General features: G+C 43.0%; 2 protein-coding genes across 3 annotated transcripts in view; one reads left to right on the top strand and one right to left on the bottom strand.

The window, feature by feature from the left end:
* Window positions 1-13483, bottom strand: Rida (reactive intermediate imine deaminase A). The gene is made up of 6 exons (XM_042264611.1): window positions 13321-13483; window positions 8562-8667; window positions 3433-3487; window positions 3059-3127; window positions 2119-2174; window positions 1-532 (listed from the first exon to the last, which is right to left on the bottom strand). The coding sequence occupies exons 1-6, from the start codon at window positions 13383-13385 to the stop codon at window positions 476-478; spliced, it is 408 nt and encodes a 135-aa protein (XP_042120545.1). The 5' UTR covers window positions 13386-13483; the 3' UTR covers window positions 1-475.
* A 24-nt stretch (window positions 13484-13507) lies between these two features.
* The window catches only part of Pop1 (POP1 ribonuclease P/MRP subunit), a 30290-nt gene continuing 26118 nt past the window's right edge, over window positions 13508-17679 (top strand). The window contains exon 1 of one of the 2 annotated variants that reach the window (XM_006977612.4): window positions 13508-13649. The gene's annotated coding sequence lies outside the window, so the exon portion shown is untranslated. Of the gene's footprint in view, window positions 13650-13956; window positions 14080-17679 lie in introns of those variants that run through there. The other variant, XM_076555929.1, reaches the window with a different exon arrangement.

The raw sequence follows: 17679 nt of genomic DNA, 5'->3' as shown, positions 1-17679 counted from the left end.
TGAAGGGAAAGTTACACTTCTATTTTTATTTCCATTAGAAAAATATTATCTGTGTAAGATTTTGGTTCACTCTATTCTCCTATACTATTCAAGTTTAAGTATTTTGATTTGAGTTTCCTACATCTAACATGAGAACTAAATATTTCACATGAGCAAATTAATATAATTTAATTAATTAAGTGTGCTCTTTACTATTTGTCATGAACAACAGCTCATTGGTCCCTTCCCTGCTGCTCATCTGAGTAGCTGTGCTGATCCTTCCCTCACTCAGCACAGAGTATTAAGTACAATTAGAACATCAGCCAGTGTTCTCAGTAATCTCCAATTCACGTCAAGTCTACATATATAAGGTCATTTCCACGATTACCTCAGCTACTCTGGTCATGTTTATACCTCCCAGCATCATTTGTAAAAATTAAGGTGTGAAAGACATTCCAAAGAAATCCAGAGTCAACATCAGCATGGCCACTTATAGTCATGCTGTGGTGAAAGGTCCCAGGACAGCAATTGCTTCAATTTCAATTCGGCTTCCCTGTAATGAAAACAAAAAAGTTACCATCTCGGTCATTTAATACAAATTAAGGTTCAGTAATCCCTTCTAAAATCATATGCAACTAATGGCAACATAGTATTTTTACCATTAATCTTGTCATAGGGAGCAAAGAATAGAGAGAATCCACTAAGAGCCTGCACAGGTCAGGCTACCATGTTATGCACATCCATACGCATTAGCTCATCCAACACCCACAGCAGCCCGAGTCGGAAACAGGGCACTGGCCTCAGAGAGGCTGGTAAAGCTGTCCCATGTTGCAAAGACCAACAGTGGATGGCCAAACCCATGTCTCTTGATTCCAAGTTTAAAGCTCTTTCAACTACACTCAATGACTCTTCCCAGTGACAGCTAATTGAAACAACAGATGACAGTGCTGGGTGACACAGTGTCTTTACTGCGAGTCACAGGAAGAGAGCAGGACCTGCTGCAGGTGTGCAGTATGGGCAGGAGGCAGAGCAAAGAGGCCCTAGTGACCAAAACCACAACGCTGGCATTTGTGTGCCACTGCTTTAGAGAGCATCGCTCCAGGGAAAGGTCTAGACTATTTACTTATTTATTTGTTTGTTTGTTTGTTTATTCATTCATTCATTTTTTTAAGATTTATTTATTTATTATGTATACAGAAGAGGGCACCAGATCTCATTACAGATGGTTGTGAGCCACCATGTGGGTGCTGGGAATTGAACTCAGGACCTCTGGAAGAGCAATTAACCTCTGTGCCATCTCTCCAGCCCCTAGACTCTTTATTATATGAGAGCCAGGTGAATCTTTTTTCTATTAGGATTAATAACAATAATAGCCAAATTCTCTGGCCAATACTCTAAAATAAGGAGAAACTAGCAAGTGAGTTAGTTTCACACCTTGCTGGTATGTGAGGGAGCCAAGGCTGTCCAGGTCTCCACAGAATTCTACACTGTGCTCCATTTTCAGAAGTCCTTACTGAAAGGAGGACACTGTGGCATGAAGTCGGACTGCAGGCGACGCACAGGAGGCCCACCATGCACCCCTCCTCCAGGTGAAGGCTTTTCTACAGAACTCAAACCCCGCACAAATTTCATTCCCTAAGTAGCATGACCACACAACTGCTCTTCAAGGTTTTTCTCGATTTAAATCTTTGGACTGTGTCATGCCCATGTGTTGCTTTGTAAGATTTCTTAAGTTTTTCCTAGGCACACAGCAGTTATCTGGACTTTACCTTTAGACTATATTTCTGAGAAACAGGAACTGTACTCTCTCTCTCTCTCTCTCTTTTTCTCTCTCTCATATATATATATATATAATCTCATATATATATATAAAATCTCATATATATATATAAAATCTATATGTGTATGTATGTATTTTGAGACAGGGTTTCTCTGTGTAGTTTTGGTAGCTGTCCTGGATCTCACTCTGTAGCCCAGGCTGGCCTCGAACTCACAGAAATCTGCCTGGCTCTGACTCCTGAGTGCTGGGATTAAAGCATGCGCCACCAACACCTGGCCAAGGAACTGTACTATTTTTAAGTGTCCTTTCAGAGTGACGGTTTGTGTGCCCGTGCACTGGCCTTCTTATTGCATACTTACTCTGGGCAAAGCGGCGACCTGGTACGCAGCTCTGGCAGGAAGGCTGCTCTTGAAATCTGCATGCAGAACCTCAGGTTAGCCTCAGCAGCAGAAGCAAGAGTCTGGGAACTGCCTGATGGCCTGGCCGGTTCCCACGCACAAGCGACACTTCAGAAAAGCTGAATTCAGATTGTCTGACAAGATATTCTGCCACATGACTTTATGACATTTAGTACTTTCCTAAATATTTTACAAAACAATGAAAGACATAATCTGGCATTTTTGTCTTTTGATGAGAATGGGTTTGGGCTTTAAAAGGATACCTATGGAGCAGTTACCAAAATAGGGAATGGATCCTTATCTTCAGCAAGGACCTTCCATTAACTTGGCCTTCTCTGATATTTTTTCCACACCACACCTTTATTTCATCCCACCAGGAGACAGGAACCCACTTTCCCCACTTTGACAATGACGGCGACAGCAGCATTTGCTGAGTGCCAGCATCTGTCCTAAGTGCTTATAGGTCATTCATTTAATCATTCCAGCAGCCTCCTAAGGTAGCAGAACACTGACCTCTCTTTACATACTAAGAAACCCAAGCATGGAAATGTTAAATAACAACTCCTGATTCGGAGAGAGCCAGAACAAAGACAGTAGCTAGATCATATCATAGCAATAGCAATAAGCCGATCTGTCTAAAAAAAATTAGGGTAAGGCTTAAAAAAGCAAAGAAACAAATAATAAAATTAAGCTTTAGGAAAAAGAACCTGCAGGGTTTATGTATCTTCTATTTTTTGGAACTTTGAGAGAAATATTACTAGATCTTTTCCAAGAGGGCATAAGTGTCAGGACAAAAGAGCATTTTAACATCTCTGTCACTTTTACTTGACAATGATACTCATTTATATCAGCAGATTTATTTACCATTAAAAGTAAGCAGGAATAAAGACAAATTACTCACACATTTTGTAGATTTCATTGACCATGCCAAAGTCATTTATGTCAGCCAACAAAACAGTTGTCTTTACCACTAGAAGATAAATGTTTTCATTCATCAGATTCAAAACAAGACTTAGAAAGGCAGTGTATGATTTTATGACTATGAGAAGAGGACTCAAATGGGACTGAAGAAGTGGAATGAAAGTGCTGTTTCCCAGACCACGGAATGACATGCTGTCGGGTGTCACACGTCCTTCACAAAGACCGAGGAAACACCAAACACACATCAACAGTGGTAGGGTGGCTCAATGGTGGAATGCTTCCTGACATGCATGAGGCCACGACACAAACAACAAAACCCAGCAACTAACACTGAACAAAGACACCGTTGCTCACCATTAGTGAAGTCACAGCCTGCAGCTTTCAGAATCTCACCCAAGTTTGTAAGAGCCTGTGAATCAAGCCAAGAGAGGTCAGAGATGCCAATGTTATAGAATTACTTTAACTGATGTTTCCACAGTCAGTTATGTATTGGTTTCCTTTAGTGGACTGAATCTCTCTGAAATGTAGTGAAAAGACTGTATTATTCTGTAGGAATACTGGAATAGAGATGGATATGTTTGGTTAACTTGGGGGTTAAGGCAAGAGGATGAGGAGTTCAAGGTCACCTATGGCTGCATAGTGAGTTCAAATCCAGCCTAAGCTTCATGAGATCCTGTCTCAAAACCCAGAACAACCCCTCTCTCCCAAATCCAAAATAAACCTCAAATAATCACACCATTATTAATGAGTTATATATATATATATATGTATATACATACATACATACATACATACATACATATATATATATATATATGTTTGACACGGAGGTCTCTGGAAAAACCTTATTTTAAATATTCTAGCCTCAATCTACTTTTCTTCCTCTCCATTTAGGTGGTAACAATATAATATTTGATTTTTTTTTAGATTTATTTTTAATTACGTGTGTGTGTGTGTGTGTGTGTGTGTGTGTGTGTGTGTGTGTGTGTGTTTCTGTGTGGGTACATACATGTGAGTACAGGTACTCACAAAGACCAGAGGTGTCAGATTTCCTGGGAGCTACTGTGACCTATCTGATGTGGGTGCTAAAAACCAAACTTGGGTCCTCTGCAAGAGAAATAGGCTGCTTTTCAGCCCCTAGCCATTTCTCAAGCCCCTTAATATATGAATAAAGCAAACTATTCAAAATATATAATAAAAACCATACCTCATCCCTTCTCTCCCACTCTCCAGAAATAACCACAATTTCAAGTTTTGTATATGGGGCTAGAGAGATGGCTCAGTGGTTAAGAGCACTGGTTGCTCTTTCAGACGACCCAGGTTCAATTTCTAGATACCACACGACATTTTTCAATTATCTATAACTCCAGTTCCAGTGGATCTGATGTCCTTTTTTGGCCTATGAAAGCAGCAGGCACATACACGGCACACAGGCAGACATGCAGAAAAACACGCACACACCTAAAATAAAAACCACATTTCTTCTATATCCTTCTAGAAGCAGTGATGCCTATACTAGCATAACCATGTTTGTTGTTTTTTGGACAGGATACAGGCTGGCCTCAAGCATACTATGCAGCTGAGGACAGTCTTGAGTTTCTGATACTCCTGCATTCACCAAATGCAGGATTAAAGGTGCACACCACCATGCTTGGTTTTATGTGGTACTGGGGATGAGTCCAGGACTTTGTGCATGCTGGGCAAGCATTTGAACAACTGAACCACAGCCTCATCCACACATATACCTACATCCCACATCCTTTTTTTTTTTTCTTTTTTTTTTTGAGACAGGGTCTTACTGTGCAGTCCTGGATGGCCTAGAACTCAGAGATCTGTCTACCTCTGCTGGGATTAAGGTGTGCACCACCACACCCAGATCTTAAACATACAACATGTAAACATGGTAGCATATGGTACATTTCATCCTGTATCTTGCTTTGATTTTTACCACATTGCAATTAATATTAGAGAGCTTTTTGTATAAATTAGTTGCATAGATCTAGGGTATAGATCCCGTAAAGATAGATATTTAGGTTGTGTTCTATCTTGGGTCTTACAAATGACTCAGTAAATGCATTAAATTATAATTAATTCGCCGGGCGGTGGTGGCGCACGCCTTTAATCCCAGCACTCGGGAGGCAGAGGCAGGTGGATCTCTGTGAGTTCGAGGCCAGCCTGGGCTACCAAGTGAGCTCCAGGAAAGGTGCAAAACTACGCAGAGAAACCCTGTCTCGAAAAACCAAAAAAAAAAAAAAAAAAAAAAAAAAAAATATAATTAATTCTATTCATGGATTAGAACAAAATTCCTCATGTGTGTTCTCTCTCTCTCTCTCTCTCTCTCTCTCTCTCTCTCTCTCACACACACACACACACACACACACACACACACACACACACACACACACAGAGAGAGAGAGAGAGAGAGAGAGAGATTGAATTCAGGACTTTGTGTATACTAGGCCTATATCCCAAGCCTCTACTTCTTTTTTTTTCAAAGTGTTGCATGTAATTGTTGATATTTTACTCTTTTTTTTTTTTTTTTTTTGGTTTTCTTTTTTGAGACAGGGTTTCTCTGTGTAGCTTTGCGCCTTTCCTGGTACTAACTTGGTAGCCCAGGCTGGCCTCGAACTCACAGAGATCCACCTGCCTCTGCCTCCTGAGTGCTGGGATTAAAGGCGTGCGCCACCACTGCCTGGCTGATATTTTACTCTTACTAACCAATGTTAACTTTTTTTCTTCTGTGGTGGTGACATACTTTGGGGAGACCTATCAGGACACATCAGCACACAGGTGATAAGGAGGAGACTCCCACTCTTCTCTATTGTTAAACCATCTTAAAGAGGCTGGATTGATGGCTCCGTGGTTAAGAGCACTTGTTGCTGTTACAGAGGACCAGGGTTGGATTCCCAGCACTACATGGTGGCTCATGACCACCTGTAACCCCAGTTCCAGGGAATCCAACAGACACACATGTGGTGTACATACATGTATGCAGGCAAATTATTCATACACATTGTGGTAGTTTGAATGAAAATTGCCATAGGCTCATAGGGACTGGCACTATGGGAGATGTAGCCTTGGAGTAGGTGTGGTATTGTTGGAGGAAGTGTATCACTGGGGGCAGGCTTTGAGGTCTCAAGAAGCTCAAGCAATAAAAACCTAACTAATATAGAAGCTGGTACCAGGGACTGGGTGTCTTAGTTAGGGTTTCTATTGCTATAAGAGACACCATGATCATAGGAACTCTTATAAAAGAAAGCATTTAGTTGGAGCTGGCTTACAGTTTCAGGGATTCAGTCCATCATCATCATGGCAAGAAGCATGGTGATAGGCAGGCAGAGATGATGCTAGAGAAGGAGCTGAGAGGTCTACATCTTGATCCGAAGGCAAAAGGAAGTAAACTGTGTTCCACACTGGGTGTACCTTGAGCATATGAGACCTCAAAGCCACCCCCCCGCCAGTGACACACTTTCTACAAGGCCACCCCTATAGTGCCACTCCCTATAGATCACGCATTCAAACACGTGAGTCTATGGGGGCGATACCTATTCAAACCACCATCCTGGGGTATTACTGTGATCGGCCAGACTATGCTTTTCTTTGGAGGAATGTGGACTTTGGATTAGAAAAGGAGTTGAATGCTTTATGTGGGGCTTAATGGGCCATCCTAGAAAGAACATGGATGATGGTGCTAAGTGTGACTTGAACTGTGGGGACCTGGGGACCTGGATCAAGAGGTTTCAGAGGAGAAGAATACTGTTTGTGGCCTATAGACTGTTCTTATGATATTTTGGTGAAAATGTGTCTGTTTTCTGCCTTTGTCCAACAAATATGCCTGAGGGTCAATTGAAGAGTTATGGATTTACAGCTTGCCAGAAGACATTTCCAGATAGCCTTGTATTGACTATGTTGTTTGGTTTTTAGTAGCCACATTTGTGCAGATTTATAAGGAAAACAGACTGAGCAAGGAAAGTTACAAAATGTACTATCTGAAGAGAAAAGGGGTACCAGGAAGTGGGATAGAGCGAAGTATTCAAGGAGATAAACAGATTAAAGAAAACCCTGGTATTAAATGGAATAAAGGGAGTGGACCTCGGGCAACCCCACCCAGCTAAACTTCCAACTTGTGAAAAGGAATTCAAAGTTTAGAGCAGGGTGTGGTATTGCACACCTTTAATCCTAGCACTCTGGAGGCAAAGGCAGGTGAATCTCTGAGTTTGAGGTCAGACAAGCTTAGGCAGTGAAGGAAATCATCAAAAACAGAAAGCTGGTAAAGATGTAATTGAGTAAGGGGCCAGCCCCAACAAGCAGCACAACCTGGGCAGTTTTGGGCACACGGTTCTGGCTTTAGGGTCAAGGATAGAAGGGGTTATGGAATCTCTCTCTGACTAAGGAAATCCACTGAAGCCAGGTATGTGTCAGGAGTATCCCTGAATGGAGGCCTAGAGAGGCCATTTTATGAAGCTGTGAAGTTGAAGACTGGATTGCCTTGGAGAACCCAAGATGGAGATGTCAGAGCCATGGGATACACTTGCTGTGGAGAGCTGCTATCGAGGAGTGGAACCAGCCTAAGAGAAAGAAGTGTGCTGCAGTCAACTAAGCTGAAAGGAGTTGGAGATCTGAAGAGCACTTTGACATCAGACATGGAGATGCAGAGTTTGGAGTTTGCCTGGCTAGTTTTTGGTCTCACTTTGGCTCAGTATTTCCTCACCAGTATATTTTCCCTTTCCTCCTGTTCAGAATGGTAATGTATATCTTGTGCCATTGTATGCTGGAAATATGTAATCTGCTTTTTCACTTCAATTTTATAGATTACAGTTAAAAGATCACATGAATCTCAGAAGAGACTCTGAACTTTGGACTTTTAGACAATATTGAGACTGTTGTAGACTATGGGGACTTTTGAAGTTGGACTAAATGCAGTTTGCCTTATGATACAGCTATAAGGCTCTGGGAGGCAGGGAGTGGAATGTGATAGTTTGAATGCAAACAGCCCCCTAGGCTCATAGGAACTGACAATATTGGGAGATATGGCCTTGTTGGAGAAAGTGTGTCACTGGGGGTGGGCTCTGAGGTCTCAGCTCAAGCCAATCCTAGTGTTGCTCATTCTCTTCCTGCTGCCTGTGGATCCAGATATAGAACTCTCAGCTCCTTCTCCAGCACCATATCTGCCTGCCTGCCACCATGCTTCCCACCATGATGATAATGGACTAAACCTCTGAAACTGTAAGCCAGCCCCAATGAAATGTTTTCCTTGATAAGATTGTCATGGTCATGGTGTCTCTTCACAACAATAAATCTCTAAGATACACATAAAATAAATAAATCTAAAAATTAGTTTTTAAAAAATCTTAAATCAAGCAGTGACTAGCTGAAAACACATCTATCTGTTGATGTCAACCAAACTAATCAGGGTCATAGACTATCAATGCTGCTCAGTATACACAGTGGTAGAAAGAGCTTCTAATCTGGAGGTGACTCACCTGTTTAGCTTCTTCTACTACCCCTCCTGGCACAAGCTGTCCACTGGAAGGATCCAAGCCTACTTGTCCAGAGATGTAAACCGTCCTGTCCACTAGCACAGCTTGGCTGAAATGAACAAAAGCCAATGTACATGTAAAATAGACAACATAAAAGTCAATTCTAAAACAGTAACTTACTAAGATAAAAAAGTACAATTTGTAAAATAAAAAACTGATAAATATGACTTTTAATAAATTAAAGTTTTGTTTTTGAAAGACATCTTTAAGAATGTAAAAAAGTCAGACGGTGGGAGAGAATATTTATAACGTATTTACAATATTTACAGCAAAAAACTTGTACCCAGAATATATGAAGAACTTGTAACTAAATAATAATAAGACACACACACAACCTGGTAAAACACAGGCACTTGATTTTGGTAGCTATCCTTAAGATACACCAACTACTAAGGAGTACAGGAAGGAGGCCGTCCCAGATATACAAGTCTGAACTCCAAGATGCCGCTGACACCACAGCAGGGCCAGGAACACGTCACACCCGTGAAGAGCAAAATGCACTGGAAAAAGGAGAGTGCCGGGTCTTTCACACACACTTAACAGGGCACACTCTGGAAAACAACTGAGCCATTACTTAAAATTTCAACATATAGTCAACACACTACCCAGATTATCCCATCCCCCAAGCACCTATGTAAATGAGAATGAAAACACATCCAAAACCTTGCATGAATGTTTGGAAACAACATTCCAATAAACAAAACAAACCACTGATCCAATGGATGACTATACATTGTTTGATGAATCCCAGCAAAGGTACCCCCGGGAGAAAGGCTAGTTACTACTTGTTGTATAGCTCTAGATGCATTTTGAGAGCACATCATTCTGCACAGAGTTTACTGTGAACTTCCATATGTACATTTTTCATTAATTTTTACAGCTCTGGCACACTGCATTATAGAGATATTTCAATCCCCTTTTCTTCCATTGTCGTTTCATATGCGATTACACTGAAACCAACCCCATACCTTCTAGTGTCTTCACTAAAGCACGGAGGTCTCCTCCTTAAAATAGTATTTTAAAATTTTTTTGAGACAGGGTTTCTTTGTATCCTTGGCTGTCCTCGAACTCACAGAGATCTGCCTGCCTCTGTCTCCCAAGTGCTGGGATTAAAGGTGTGTACCACCACCCTGCTCAAAAATAGTACTTTGGGGGTGCTGCTTTTGCTTTTGAGACAGGGCTTCATCATGTAGTCCTGGCCTACCTGAAACCTGCTGTGTAGTCTGGGCTGGCTTGAATTTATGGTGATCCCCCTGCCTCTGTCTGCCTCCTGAGTGCTGCATTTACAGATACATGCTACCACAACACATACATAAAGAAGTACAGTCAGTCACACACCACCACCCTGGGCTTTAAAAAGCTTTCTGTTTGTTTTCTTGAGACAGGATCTCACTGTGTAGCCCCAGCTGACCCTGAACTCACAGAGTCGGCCTGCCTCTGCCTCCTAAGTGCTAGGATGAAAGGACTGTGCCACTATGCCTGGTTTTAAGGAATGTTACGGCAATGTTCTATTCTGAGTCTATCTCCCAGAGTATGCTAGACTGTAAACTTCTGGGGTAGAGCCACACCTCTGTAGCTGTGTAGGGTGACTCTTTGCACACATGCATGCTGTTTCTGGCGCCGCTGCTAGGCTAAGCACTCAGCACCAGCAATCCTGGCTCTCACAGCCATGTTCTCTGCAGGACCCCAAAGTGATGGAGGTTAACCGACCGACAGTGCAGAGAGCCTGGGTTCTTCTCCACTCTTGGCTTTCCTTCACCTCTATCCAGAAACAGGTAACTGTTGGGCTTGTTAGTGTGTAAGTTTTTCTCAGGTTCAACAGTCCCATTAGTTAACACTATTAACTGACCCTTGTGAAATTAGGCCATTTGCACTAGGCCCTTCAAAATAGCTTCAGTTCTCCCAATACCTTGAAAGAGTTTAAACTCAGGTGCCTTATCAATAATCAAAAACTTTATGATAGTAAAAAGAAACCCACTTATTCAGAATATCAAAAATAATCACTGGAGCTGAGGCTACTTGATTTAAGTGAATCACCTCAAAGATTTAAAGAGGTTATTTCACAAAAAACAATTGGCTACTTGATACTTTTTGGGAATGAGAATCCTACTCATCCAGTTAAGTTCCAGAAATTGTCGTATATTTTTTTTTTCCAAAGATTTTATTTTGGGGCTGGAGAGTTGGTTCAGTTGTTAAGAGCACTTGCTGCTCTTGCAGAGGTCCCAGGTTCAGTTTCAGGCATCCACATGGTAGCGCACAACTGTCTGTAATTCCAGTGCTAGGGGATCTGGTGCCCTCTTGTGGCCTCTTCAGGTATGTAGTGTACATATTTATATGCAAACAAAACCTTCACACACATAAAACAATAAAATAAATAGGTTTAATAAATAGACTTTATTTTTATTTATGTGTGTATGTGTTTGTATGAGTGTATGCCACATTGTGTGTGGGTGTCCCGAGGCCAGAAGAGGACATCAGATCCCCTGGAACTGGATTACTGATGGCTGTCAACTACCAGATGTGGGTACAGGGAACTAAACTTGGGTCCTGTGCAAGGGCAGGAAGTGCTCTTAACTGCTGAGTCCTAAATTTTTGAAATACATTTTATTTAGTGTGTGTGTGTGTGTCTATGTGTGTGGTGGATGCACCATGGTAGACCCTGGAGGAGTCAGTTATCTCCTTGTACCACATAGCTCTCAGGATCAAAGTCGGCCATTAGATGCTTTTACCTGCGGAACCCTCTCACCTGTGCAGGTTCCAGACATTTAAAAGCATTTTATTCTACTTCCTAGCCAGAAATACACAAGGCATGATGGTACAAACCTATAATTCCTGTACTCAGGCTGTACTTAGAAGGATCACCATGTGTGAGGCTAGCCTGGGATGTGTGGTGAGTTCTAGGCTGGTTGGAACTAGAGAGTGAGATTGTCTAAACAAATCACACACGGAAAACATCTACCCCAAACCAAACCAACCCTAAACCAAGGGTAGTAAAACTTTAAAAAACATTCCAATTAAGCTTCCGGTCACGACCTATGCCACATCATGGCCGTGCTAACAAAATGGGAAGCCACACAACAGCTCTGGTGTTGCAATCCCCCAGACTCTGCCCTCAGTGTCCTGAAATGTGCTGAGCTGACTAGCTAATTAGTGACAACACCCCATCCATCCCAACGCTGAGGGCTGAAAGGCTCAGCACATTGGAATTCTCTCCAGAGAATTTCACTTGCAGACTATGACCTTGAAATGGTTGACCTTGAGCTTGTCCTTTTGAAAAATGGAGAGACAACTTAGAGGAGAAAAGGCGGTTCCATGGTGCCTGCCACATAACATCCACTGAACTAACGCTTCCTTTTTGTTATACAGGTGAAGGCCCTTCACACTGCACTACTTCTCACACATTTTTGCATCAGTTAAGTACTTGGCATCCACTACACATCTTCCACTTTTGAAATGTTGAGGCTGTAGAATATCTTCAGCTCTGATTGACAGTGAAGAGACACGAGATCAGGAACCACTTTTTCAAAAGGAAAACTGGCTCTAGACATACTTTTGTGAATACTTAGAGAAAAATTAGCAAGGAGAACATTTGCAAGAACACATAAGAGATGATGCAGAGATTTTTGAAGCTGAGGCATTTTGAGAAAATAAGGTTTTAGGCTAAGTGTGTTGGTCTCCATCTTAGAGCTAAGAAACGCTGAAACAGACCAGCAGGTACCAGGTTAGTCTGAGCTGCACCCCGTCCTTCACAGCCCCCACAAAACGAAGTGAAAAGAGAGTACCATTTCTATTTAAAAGCACTTCTGACAAGTGAGGATAAATGTCAAAGGGTGATTTTTTTCTTCATCCAGTACATGTATGTTTAGTTATAGTATATAGGGCAATCTCAAAAATCACTTTTGGTGTTACTTGCATTTGATATTAGTGATAAATAAACATGGGCAAACCATTCATAAGCATCACAGTACATGCCTACATGTTGTAAAAACCAGGGACTTGGATAGACATACAGGGATTTGCAAAACATTGCTGTGACATCAGCTGTCCACATGCGTCAAGCATATCTGTTGACGGGTTTACTCTTGTGAATTATGTCAAACTTCATGCTAGTAAAAGAAGCCCGTCACAGAGGACCACATGGTGTATGATTGTTTTTAGAGGGCACGTCTTTAACAGGTAAATCCTATAGTGATGGGAAGTACATAAGTGGCTGTGAGGGGCTCGGGGAAGGGGTCATGTGTGGGGAAAGCTTATTTCAGGTGGTGATGGCCACCCAACTTTTGAGCAGAGTAAAAGCCACTGAATTGTATCCATTAAAGGAATGTAAATTCTATGGCTTATTATATCTCAATAAAGTTGTCACGAAAACCAAAACCAGAGGCTACAACGACGAAAGCCGAGGAGTGGGTGGTGGGTGGGTGATACCACTTCTAATCATGCCATGCGAGGGGCAAGCATGGCTCCGGAGCCGGGCAGCTCCAGATGGGGGCAAAGTCCCAGGAGTGCAAGCTTCTGGTCACACTGAGGCTCTCCTATTCCTGCGGGGATCTGGGCGCAAAGTCCCCTTTCTGGACTCAGTTTCCTCGCGCGTTATAAGGGGTCGGTTCTGAGACCCTCTTCCACTCAGACCTCCAGCGTCCGCAGTTCCAAATTCGCGACCCGCGCACACCCGGTCCTTCAGTGCTACCATAAGAAACATTACCTGTAGGCACCAATGGCCGCCGGGGCTTTTGTGGTGCTGATCACCTTTCTGATCACGGACGACATGCTGATCCTCTCACGAAGACCCTCCAGAAGACGACTCTACCGCAACTCTTCTCACTCCTCTGACCAGAGCACCCCAGGTTCTAAAGTTTTTGCCTCAGGCACCGCCCCGGGCGGGTTCGCAGCGCATGATGGGAATTGTAGTTCGCGCGCGACTCCGGGACACGTGGAGGAAGCCGCCGTGTTGGCGCATGCGTCCTCAGCTCGCTCTCGCAGCCGGCGCGGTGGGAGCGTTCTGACCCGGGGCCCCCTGAGAGCGTCTGGCAGGTTGGTGGTGCGCTTTGTGCCCGGCGGGGTCCGTCAGCTCGCGGGGGCCGCGTGTGGGGCCGCGCGCCCGCAGTGGCGGGGTCTGCTCGGGGCATCTTCTCCTGCCGAGGTCCATGCTGCCCGGCCGGGCCCTCTTCAGTCCGGAGCCTCTGGCTGCTGCGCTCCAGCTTTACGCTGGTGCTCGCCCGGCCAGGCAGACCCCCACTCTCCCGGGAATGCGCTTGCATCCCTTTCCTGGTTCCCTAAAGGACGGGGTGGGTCGTTCCGGGGAACCAAGCCGAGGGGTAGTGTGTGGTCTGCTGCCTCTCCTCATCCCATGCTTCCTTTCTCTGCAAGATCGCCTCAGGATCTGAGCGATCCGTGACTGGGGACTGGGTTCAGGCTCTTCCTCTAGCTCACGACCTCAGCGTTTTCCCATTCACGACCCCAGGTATATAAAGTAGATGTACAAATCAGTTACCGATAATATATCATAAAGAAGTTTATTTTAAAGCAATTCTTGAGTGTATTTGGTGTAATTTTACCATTTACTAAAGATAAAAACGAATTCGCATCCTCTGAAGTAGATGTGCCTGTTTATTTTTTCATAAAGACGAGTCTGGGCTATTTGATACCGCAGGACATAAAGCATGTAAAGTTTTTCAGAGCTGATATATTTTTGTAATGTCAGTGCTGAGATGACATTTTGCCTAAATATGTAGTACAAGCAGAACTATCATTAGGGCCAGTTGTTGGAAAAGTCTATCATCCTAAACCAAATTAATAATTCAAAAACAAACAAACTTAAGTTAGCAACTCAAACAGCAGTTTTTGAAATTAAACAATGCAGCATAACACAATCTAAAGTTGTACTAATTTGGCATATGATGATCCTTTTAGGAAAAACTTAAGCCTGTTTTTATAACATTGTTTGTTTTTTTTCTTTGGTTGTTTTTTTGTTTGTTTTTTGGTTTCTATGTAGTTTTGGTGCCTGTCCTGGATCTCTCTTTAGACCAGGCTGGCCTTGAACTCTCAGAGATCTGCCTGGTTCTGCCTCCCAAGTACTGGAATTAAAGGTGTGCACCACCACTGCCCGCCTTATAACATTGTTTCTTAACAGGATAACCATGTATGTATGGTGAAAACCCTGGATTCATAACTTGCCTGGAATCTTGGCTGAGATGTCTCAGGCGGCATTTGCTGGTGTTGCATGTGTGTAAGCATGGATTGTCAAAGCCCACGAGTTCTGTGTGCTGAACTGAGGCTGCAGTGAAGTCGCATGGTACAACCCAGCTGAATACTGCCAGAAACACCTCAGATTCATTACACATTAGATTTTGAATTGTTCTTGCTAGATTTTTTTTCATCACCCCACATTCATCTACATGACCCCATATGGGGTTGTGACCCCCAGTTGAAGAAGCTCTGAGGCTGTGTACAGTCCTCCCTGCCATCCCAAGCTGGTCTCTGGGGAGGTCATGCTGTGTCAGAAGGAATAGTACTGGGATAGATGTTCATGTGCTTTATAGTCACACTTCATTTATACGTGCATGTTATTATTCAAGAACATTGGGGTCTTTTTCATTGGTGTGGGGTTCCATCCTGGAGTAAAAGAGCTTCCTGCATGGTCTCCACTGCCTATTTGGTTCCGTCCTTTTCTTCCCATCTTCCTGCTATAGTCCTGCCGAGTCCTCAATCCTGTGTTCACACAGTAGATTCCCGAACAAAAATTACAGCTCAGATTTTCTTACTGGCTTTTCCTGAGAGTGCACATTCTTTCCCTGGGTAGTATATTTTATGTGTGCTCTCAGTCTCCAGTTTTGAGTTTTAGGAATAGTGAATGGAACTAGCAAGCCTGGATGGAATCTCAGAATGTTCAGTAGCTTGGAAAATTAAGTCACTAGTGGCTTGGCTACCTTCTCTTGGAGGCACAAGAACAGCACACTCGTCTTTGCTGTGGTCTACATGAATTCTGCGTGTGGATAGAAGTGAATTCTGATGTCACAGAATTGAAATGCAGGCTTGGTAACTTCTATTCTGGGTTTTCCTAGCTCCAGTGTCCCTACCGGGTACCTTTTCTCCCTTCCCTCCACCGGCAAAACAGTGAATGGCCGTGGCATGGGGCGGGTGAGGACTTTCAGGGCCTGTCTCCAGCTTTATGGGTTATGCCAGTGCCTGTGTTGGTCACTTTGGTGTGAATATCCTCTAGGTTCAAAAGTCTCCTTTTCAGAGTGTCATCTAGTGTAGGTGTGGAAAAACACATACAGAAATGCATGTTTTGTTAAAATAACCTTTCAGGTGTTTAGGTTACATTGCATGTTAAAAGTAACATCTCTAGTCAGCCATGTTATGGATTTATTTCAAAAAAAGAAAACAAGTGTTTCAGATTGATTAGAGGGTGTTGAGGCCCTGATTTGGGAACCACTAAGTAACTCCATCAGGTTCTGTGATAGTGTCATTCTTTATGTGTTTTCACTTGAAGTCTAAATCACTCTGTTGCTCTTGTACATTAAAGATACAGCTAGCTGGCCTCGGCTCAGTAGTCTAAATGAAAATATCAGTAATGTATCTTCAATTTGGAATCAAATGTTTTAGTTATAATTTATTCTGGTGCCTCTTAGTTCATCTAAGAACCAAGATAAAATATTATAAGTAATTTAATTTCAGTGATCTTATCTCATGTCACTTTATACATTTGTTAGCATTTGTATGTAGTTTAATTATGTGGCAATGTAAAATATGCCAGTTGGGACACTTTCATCAAGAAACTTTTCTGTTGTTTGTTTTTTGAAACAAGGTCATGCTGTGTGGAGCCCTGGCTGGCCTGGTACATGCTGCGTAGCTCAGGTTGGCCTCTTCTGCCCAGCCCCTACCTTTAGCTCTGCGTGCTGGGTTCCTAAGCACACAGTAGCACCACATCTTGCTAAGAAATGTCCTTCTTTCTCTCTCTCTCTCTCTCTCTCTCTCTCTCTCTCTCTCTCTCTCTCTCTCTTTCTCTCTCTCTCTCTCCCTCCCTCCCTCCCTCACTCCCTCCCTCCCTCTCTTCCTCCCTTCCTTCCTTTCTTTTTTCTTTTTTGGATGGGAGTGGTGGTGGTACATGTCTTTAATCATGGTACTTACAGGAAGCTTCCTAAGTGGATCTCTGTAAATTCGAGGCTAGCTAGGATTACACAGAGGAACCCTGTTTCAAATCAACCCCCTCAACAGCAAAAAAGTTTTTAAGAGGGCTGGAGAGATGGCTCAGAGGTTAAGAGCACTGGCTGTTGTTCATCCCGAGGCCCTGAGTTCAATTCTCAGCAACCACATGGTGGCTCACAACCATCTGTAATTTGATCTGGTGCCCTCTTCTGGTGTGTAGGCAGAATGCTGTATACATAATAAATAAATAAATAAATAAATAAATAAATAAATAAATAAATAAATAAATAAATCTTTAAAAAAAATTTTTTAAGGACATGGATGACCCAGACTGGAGCAGCCCAGCTCCAGTGCTGCTGTTTACACAGAAACCAAACCCCACACCATTCTGCCTTCCGCGTTTTTATCCAATAGAGCAACCACGAGGTGGGTACTCGCTCTGTGTTACGGAAAGAAGCTAAGGCTCAGGCAGACAGTCCAAGCTCATACTTTGGCAGTAAGTGGCCAAGCAGGGGTTGGAACACACACTGAAGCTAGACAAGTACTGCCAGTAGATTCCATCACCTCAGTTGAAGGATTCCAGGTGTCCTTTATTCCACAGTAGAGCATGCCATCATTGGCACGCTATCATTGCAGTTCTGGTCATTATTTCTCTGCTTTTCTTTGTCCACAAGAGATTAGAGAAGGATCCAGGGCCTCTGCTTCACGTGTGCAAGGGTGGAGGATGGAGAGGGATCGGGGCCTCTCCTTCATGTGTGTAAAGGATGTACTTCTCTCTATTGAGATGAGTTTTGGGAATGGGTACCATTCATGACTCCATTGAAATGTCTCTTTTTTGGAATGCCTGTAGTAGATTAATATGGTAACACTTTGGTGTCATCAACTTTTGAGTTATATAAGTATTTATTAAATT

Source organism: Peromyscus maniculatus, chromosome 20, assembly GCF_049852395.1.
Source record: "Peromyscus maniculatus bairdii isolate BWxNUB_F1_BW_parent chromosome 20, HU_Pman_BW_mat_3.1, whole genome shotgun sequence".
NCBI lineage: Eukaryota > Metazoa > Chordata > Mammalia > Rodentia > Cricetidae > Peromyscus > Peromyscus maniculatus.
The sequence above is the reverse complement of the archived record's forward strand: the minus strand, read 5'-3'. Positions and strand labels throughout refer to the sequence as shown.

Coding starts and splice junctions, on each gene's coding strand:
- Rida (XM_042264611.1), bottom strand. CDS start 13,385: ATGTCGTCCGTGATCAGAAAGGTGATCAGCACCACAAAAGCCCCGGCG. Junction 8,668..13,320: donor GCGGCCATTGGTGCCTACAG/GTAATGTTTCTT, acceptor TGTTCATTTCAG/CCAAGCTGTGCTAGTGGACA. Junction 3,128..3,432: donor AGGCTGTGACTTCACTAATG/GTGAGCAACGGT, acceptor TTTATCTTCTAG/TGGTAAAGACAACTGTTTTG.